General features: G+C 33.3%; 1 protein-coding gene across 1 annotated transcript; it reads left to right on the top strand.

Annotated features, from left to right (window-relative positions):
* Positions 1-568: 568 nt before the first annotated feature.
* On the top strand, positions 569-7,342 carry LOC106460579 (WD repeat-containing protein on Y chromosome-like). The gene is made up of 4 exons (XM_013920299.1): positions 569-2,984; positions 4,932-5,428; positions 6,433-6,660; positions 7,136-7,342. Exons 1-4 carry the CDS (start codon positions 569-571, stop codon positions 7,340-7,342), a joined length of 3,348 nt encoding a protein of 1,115 aa, XP_013775753.1.
* Positions 7,343-8,105: the final 763 nt, after the last annotated feature.

Raw genomic sequence — 8,105 nt, 5'->3', positions numbered from 1 at the left:
TTTCTAGTATTAATATGTTCATTGTATAAGAAGTATCTGAATAAAGCAAAATAACTCAAAAAACGGTGCGTTTTATCTATTGCCAGCACTCTTGCAAACAAAGGTATTACTAACAATATTGTTGGTATAACAGTGAGATTAAATCATCAATAAAATATTCTTGCGATTGTTAGATACCACGCAAAGTTATCATGTCAACCAGTTTAGTGTGATATCGATATTCCTTCAATTAAACCTCTAAAAATGCTGTTATTGTGAAAGTCGTAAATATTGGTTTATTTATATAAAATTACTGGAGATGTTTTAACATTTCGATATAAAGGTTGTTAACGTGATGTATGGCAAATAGGCAAAAAAAACTTAATGCATAGTAATAGAAGAATTTGTATGTTTATTTATGATAAGCTGCGTATTACCCCAACACTAAAAATTTAAATGGGTAGATGACGAATAGCTGAATTTGTTTCAATTTTATTGGTAACGAAGAAAATGCGATAGTTTCTTTAAAAAAAAGTATAACGATTATTGTGCCTATAGTATTTTACTGTTACTTGTCCAGGAATTAAATATGGAGTCAGCACAAGAGAAAGAAGAAGAATGCTCACAAAATGAAAAACTTGAAGACAAATTAAACTTTGAACATCTAAAACGTCTGCAAAGACTTTTCGAGGAAATGGATACTGATGGTAGTGGAGCTTTAGACATGGACGAGTTTAAAACTGCAATGACTGCACTATTGGGAGGACACATGGACGAACACGAACTGGAATTAATGTTCATGAAAATCGACACAAACTGTGACGGAACAGTCGATTGGGAAGAATATTTAAATTATATGCTGTTAGAGTACTTAGAAAAGGACTCCATGAGCAGCACCGTTCGTGAGAAACCATTTCATGGAAAACTCCGTTTAATTTCGAATATCGACCACAGAGGATCTATTGTTCGCATCTCATTTTATCCCAGCAGTCTTCAGTCCATTTCAGATTCTGATAATCTCAGTGGCAGGTATTTAACCTTAAGTAACGAAGGAAATCTGTGTTTTTGGTCAAATGATATGAACTTAATCAAAACTATCTACATACATGAAAACAATCTTAGAATTCGCAAAGCATGGATGACTGATATGGTATGTCTTCCCAATGTTAGTCTTTTGGCAATTTCTACAACAGACAGAGATATTCAATTTTTCGACAGTAACCCTTCAAAATGTGAGCAGACATATCAAATTGTTGCAATGAATCATTGTGTCGTAGCAATGAATTACTATTTCAACCCATTAAGCCCTAATGAAGCTTATATGGTAGTCGGTGACACTGGTGGAAGTGTGTACTGCTTATGCTTCTCACAATGTCTCGTCGATGGACTGTTTGGTTCACTCTTGAAAAAACAAAGATCTAATCGACAGATATACTTTAAGGAATTACTCGGTAAAGCAGTTCCAGGACTTTCAGTACTATCATTCCCAGGTCTTCACGATAATTGGATTCGACAAGTACGTTATGTCCCACAGTTGACCTCATTTATTTCTTGTGCTGCTTCCTCGAACTTTTCAATGTGTAATTATGATGTACAAGGCCAAGGACGCTACGTTTATCGACTGTATCGAGGCATCACCTGTTTTGACTACAGTGAAAGTCAAAACTTTATCATCACAGGAGCCATGGATCATACAGTCCGTGTTTGGAATCCACACGTAACCAGCAAGTCAGTCCTTATAATTCAGGGCCATTTATCGGCTATCACTCACGTCAGTCTCCAAGATGAACTTCACCAAGCTATCACGATTAGCGAAGATAACTACATCAAAGTCTGGGACATAAGAGACCAAAGATGTGTTCAAACAATAAAGGGAGACGCCCTCAAATCACTCGGCAGATCAACAATTTCTTCCGCATTCTTCAACCAGTTTCAACAAATACTTCTTTTAGGTACCTCTAAGCTGGGATATTTCGGCAACATTCCTCCTGAGGGTGAAATTTCGGAAGGCGCGAAAACGTCACATCCCAAATGTTTATGTGGTGCGCTTTATAATTCGTTATTCAATTATGTTATCAGCACTTGTCATGGTTCTGTAATAACTGTCTGGGATTTAAACACCGGGGATAAAATCATACAATTTAATAAATGCCATAAAATCACTAAAATTGGAGTTTATTATCCTGTTGAGATCACGGCAATGACCTTAGATCCTACTGAAAGAAGGCTGATTACGGGAGGAAGAGATGGAACAGTGAAGATCTGGAACTTCAATAATGGGGCTTGTCTACGTGAAATGAAAACGATAGGAAAAACAGAGATTACCAGTATTCTCTGTCAGAAGGAGTACATCATAGTAGCAGGCTGGAATAAACATGTCACAGCGTTTTTAGACAGTGCCGATGATGATTCATACAAAATATGGACAGCTAAACACAAAGACGATATTGTAGCTATGGACTATTACAAGGGTAGTCTCTTAGCTACGGCTTCCTATGACGGAGAGATTATTCTATGGTTGTTGGAAACGGGCCACGTTTCAAAGCGGTTACGAGAGACGTACTCACAACCAGAGAGTGGGGTGCAGAAGAATTCAGATTTTAGTACAAATGTAAATATGCCAAAAGAAAGTGGCGCAGAAGGCAACGTTGTTGAAAACAGTACACCTGGTGTGAGTGATGTTCTTGGTAGTGTGAGTGACGTTTATGGGAATCAACAATGCAACAGCTCTTTGTCTTCAAACAAGCCAACCTTGCGTGAAGATTCTGTATTTATTCGCTGTTTTGATTCAGATACAGTCTCAGTCAATCAGTTGCTCTTTCTTAAAACGAGAGAAGTTTCCCCAGAGGTTGCAGTCCTTCTAGCAACGGCAAAAGATGGTTTTGTACGTGCCTGGTCTATACATCAAAACGGACAGATCCTTGGAAAATTTTATGCTCCAAAACGTGAAGATCAATCAGTAACGTGCATGACTACAGATCAAATGAATAACTTCTTGTTCACAGGTATAGGATTTGTTTGTTTGTAATTAAGCACGAAGCTACACAATGGACTATCTGTGCTCTGCCCCCCCCCATTTAAATACGTATGTTTCAGATATACAAAGCTTTCACAATTAACTGTACTAATTAAAATATGAATGACTAACTAATTCATAGTTATATCAACATAACATGAAATATGTTTTAAGTTGCATGAATTGTAACAAGGATCTTTCTCCGTGGAATACAATTTGTTATTTATAAATTTCAATGTAAAATGCGCTAAGTGAAGTTCCGTACGTATTTCAGATATGTTCTGCTTTTGAAAATTTCATTATAATTGTAGAAAGAAAAAAAAACATTTATTCATTTTTAATGCTATGCATTAGATAATTGTTTAGTAAGGCTTTAAGCAAATAAGATGTAAATCACTCAGTATTGGAGCTTCATTAATAACTGCACACTAGAAACATTTGAATAATTAAGGAATAAACCTAAGTGTTACGTATGTGTAGTGAATTTAAAGTTTCAACAACAAATTCATGACGAACATGAATATAAACGAGTCGAAAGAGATTTGTTTCTCAAAAATCCACATGTAACACTGGATTTTGTTTAGTTAGTTTGGGTTTACTGCACGAAATCATTTTTTGTATTTATCGATTTATCAATAGCCACTATATTCTGAATTTCAGACTTGAACAGACTTTCTTTAATTACACAGGCCTGCGAATTTAAACTTCAACAAAGTTGTTTTGGTTTTAATAACGAATTTTCCATAATTCATTTTTCTACCATGTAAGAATTTTTTCACAAATCAGGAAGAAAAGAAACAACTCTTACTTAGATCAAATTATTATTTCGTTTACCACAATGAACATTTTGTTAATTGTTATGTTTGAGTTCTAGAACGATCGATAAGAATCTCACGTTGCGATTGGTCTAGAGAAATCTATAGTGGTTGTCAACATTTTAAGCATAAGAAAAATGTGACCCGATTTCAATGAAAATGATTCACTTGTGTAAAAGTAGATATGACGTTTTGTGAAAAATCTGTATGTGAAGGAGAAAAATGAATATCATTTTCGGACTTAGAGTACAGTAATTACTGTAGAACATGAAAATATTTCAAGACAATAAAACCATCGCAGGCCTGTTTTATTTAACTTCGATAACCTAATGCTTTCCAGGCAAGAAAGTGGTGTTGCGCCGATGTTGATTATAACCCCCCTGGTGGCTGTAATACACAAAAAGTTCCAGTTTTATTGAAAGGTGAAATTGATAAGATCGATAGTTTGTTCTTCAGCATAAATCAGCTATTGACTTACACATTTATCTTATGACATTTGCACCTTTTTTTTTTTAGAAACAGAACTTTAAACCTTTAAATGAAGAATTTTAATCGACCGTACGTCCCACGTTTATTCTGCTCATACAAAAAGTAAGAAATCGTTCAATAGTGAATCACTCGGGATGTTACCCCAATATTTATAAAAGTGTCTGAAGTTGCTTGAATATCCGATACTTATTAAATAATTATCTGAACGTTTCTCTCGTTATATACTCTGCTTGGACAGTAGTAAATCTACAGCTTTCCAACCCTAAAATCCAGGGTTCGATTCACTGCTGTGTACACAGCATAAGGCCTAGTGTGGTTTTGCTGTAAAACAAATTCTAGTTACAGGTATTTTAGCAGATTAAGAATAATGATTTAACTTTTCTCTAGTTGCAAATATTTAAAAATGTTAGAAATAATCCCAATTCGTAATATGTATGTGTTAATATAGATAGGCATTTGTCGAATGTTTTTATTTTTATGTTGCCATGCTATAAAACAAAACTGTTTCATTTCTTTGCAAAGAATATAAATTTAGAACTTAAATTTAACAGACCAGGGATGCCTGACTTTCATTTCATGTTGTAATGTTTTTGTAAATTTCTTTTTTTTTCATTAAAACATTTATTTCATAGGAGATTCCTCAGGCTATATTCGAACATGGTCTCTCTCCACCTACGGCATCCCAACAGTAACAGGTGAAGTTACTTCGCACGTTCCACAATTTACATACCTGTCCCATGAAAATAAAGAATCATACCTAAGACAGTTTCCGTATCTAAGATTTGAAATATCAAATAGCATTCGAACTCGTCGAATGGCTGAACAATCGCCTACATGTGTGCAGTTTTCAACTTATGCTATTGGCGAGCCTCCACTGTTGTTGAATTCATATCGTGCTCACGTGGAGAAAGTTGTTCACTTAAACTTCATTGAAGGGAAAAACCTTCTCATCAGCTCCAGTAAGGACTGTTGTGTTCGCCTTTGGACACTAGGAGGGAAGTTCATTGGAACTTTTGGCCAAAGGGAACAATGGAATCTTCATGGAGAGTTGCTGATTACCAACACAGTGGTGCGACAAAACCTTCTACCGCCAGATGTCAGGCGTATAGCTTCGGCCACAACATTAAAAGTAAATATTCATGTATATTATAAAAAAATAATATCCTTACTGACATATTTCAATGTCGGGTAAGTCAGTGACGTAGATAACAGTTCTAAATATAACCTTTTACATTCTTTTTTTTTCAAAGTTTATTATAAACTGGCACTTATCAATGTTGTTTATTGATTTAATCAATAATTTCATGATCTAAATCTACGCTCTGCTCATTGATTGGATCAAACATTAAATTTAAGCGTTATAAGCCCTCTAGTTCACTGCTAAACTTTGGGGCGGCAAAAAACATTATTATAATGTATTATCTTTTTACTTCTTTCAGAATATGAAAATACAAATTTGAAATAAAAATTGATAAATTTAATTATAGTATTAAACTATAGATGCTAAATTCTGAAGAATAGGGTCACGAATAACTTTATTTGTAAATTTGGAGAGAATTCCCTAATTCATCAAATTTGCCTTTTTTATTTGTCCTTTTTATTTGCACATTGCATTCTAAAAAGATTTTCACAAATGTCCAAACTTTCCTGAACAGAACTTATGATTCCCAATTCGTTTCTGGTTAAGTTTGGCTCCCGAACGATAAATATAATAAAGAGAGAGACTTTATATGTAATTCTGGCATTTTATCCGACTAAATAGAAAAGTGGAACGGGAAATAAGAAAGAAACAAAATACAAAGTGTGTGTGTGTGAAAGAGTGCGTGCATCTTCTTGTTTATCGCATATCACTTAGATCTGAATTTTCTAATTTTTGATTGTCATTTGAGGTCTTTTAATTATAAATGCTGTTATTTCCTATGTAAAATAGCTTTTAATAATAGTTATATAGATGTTTCTTTAAATTATATTGTAAAATCGTAAAGAGTATGAAATTTGCAGTTTGAAGCGTTAGATATCACAAGCATACAAACAATTAATGACATTTGTATCCAATATTCCAATAAAGATTAATCTTTTGGAGAAGAGACAATATTTTGTATATTCAAATTTTGGTCTTATGTGCTCTGGCAGGTCTTTAACGAAGGTAAATGCCCCCATTGGGTTATGGCACTCAACATTATATCTCTTTTTCTGGGAAACTTTAAAAAAGAAATCCCTACTAAAATTACTGAATCCAACCTTGAACAACAGACAGTAAAACCTGCAATTTCGAAAAGCATCCTGGGGAAGTTTTATGAACCACAGAAGAGACACAAACCGCCACCTCAGTTGTTTTCTGCATCACAAATTAACAGAAACGTAAGGTTTTTGTTTTGTTTGTTTTTTTCTACTAATAGGAAAACAAATGATGGTTGTTATATTAAAACACTAATTTCTTGATGTCTTACGGTCCCAGCTTGAAAGTACATTGGGATATTTAAATAATTCTGTTTCGCATGTTAAAATGTTTCATATTTATATACAGATGTATCAGTTTCTAGGCAGTGTTATTTTATTTAGTTATCGTTATATGATCTTTCATTTTTCTCTTTATTTGCTATAGCTATACTTTTATTTTTTGTTGTTTTTTTTTGTGTGTGGAAACTTTTTCTTTTGTGCAGAATTTTAATAATGTTATGATTTATATTCGATTTAATTACTAAGATTATATTACATAAAAATTATTCTCATAACGTTCCAGTATGCTTATTTTACTACATTGTCAAAATTTAACCTATATAATATTTATATGCCGTTTTCATTTGATTTAAATTTAATTATTTTTTATCACAAGATGGCAGTGTTCAACGCTCTTCCTTGTGCCTCACTTGACGACAGTACCCAAGAAACATTGCTACATGTTCGTAACATCGTAACAAGAATTCAACGTAGCAAAATAAGTGCTCGATTTAAAAGTATTTTAACAAGTAAAAAATCAGAAATTATCGTAAAATTTGAAAACAGAGGATCTCGGAACCGCAGACAAAGCCGCATACCATAACTTCGTTCTTAAATCATTATGAATATAAAAAAAAATATTTACAAAATACTAACGAAAAGGTCTATAAAAGTGATGCAGTATTTTTTAAAAGTAAAGATATTAATTCTAGAATATCCAAACTGTAAGTTTCGTAATACTGTAGCTTGTGTGTAAAGATATTAATTCTCGAATATCTATACTGTAAATTTCGTAATATTGTAGCTTGTGTAAAGATATTAATTCTGGAATATCTAAACTAAGTTTCGTAATATTGTAGCTTGTGTCTGAAATCATGATAAATATTGGAAAGTTCTTGTTCCCAGCTTATAACGTAATTACTAGATATATTCAGTAGAGGTATAAATCTGTATAACGAAATATACACAAATAAATCAAAATAAATTACATTTCAAAGATAATATACGACTTACTGTTTGACATCTCGTCGATTTAGAAAAAACAAAACGTATTCTCTTCCTGCCTCTACTGCTCCTGGTATTGAGGAAATTATAATATCATTGTTTAACGGTTCGTGTATGTTTAACAATCTGTTCGTGATTTTAAAAACTATTACAGCTGTTTCAGTAATAATTTCTTTGAAAGGTTTACGTCAACTCTTTTGTTTATTTGTTTATAGTTAGGCACAAAGCTACGCAATGGGCTATCTGCGCTGTACCCATTATGGGTATCGAAATCCGGTTTCCAGCTTTATAAGTCCATAGGCTTACCGCTTTATTACTGGAGGGACAAATTGAACAAGATTAGTTAATTTTTGTTTTAAAAA

This window comes from Limulus polyphemus, unplaced genomic scaffold (genome assembly GCF_000517525.1).
Source record: "Limulus polyphemus unplaced genomic scaffold, Limulus_polyphemus-2.1.2 Scaffold799, whole genome shotgun sequence".
In the NCBI taxonomy this organism is placed as follows: Eukaryota; Metazoa; Arthropoda; class Merostomata; order Xiphosura; family Limulidae; genus Limulus; species Limulus polyphemus.
This window is presented reverse-complemented; position numbering and strand designations above follow the sequence as displayed.

Bases quoted from the DNA above. Each gene is read 5' to 3' on its own strand.
- LOC106460579 (XM_013920299.1), top strand. From the start codon at position 569: ATGGAGTCAGCACAAGAGAAAGAAGAAGAATGCTCACAAAATGAAAAA. The intron at 5,429-6,432 runs GTAAATATTCAT...GTGCTCTGGCAG, and splicing joins CTTCGGCCACAACATTAAAA to GTCTTTAACGAAGGTAAATG. The intron at 6,661-7,135 runs GTAAGGTTTTTG...TTTTATCACAAG, and splicing joins CATCACAAATTAACAGAAAC to ATGGCAGTGTTCAACGCTCT.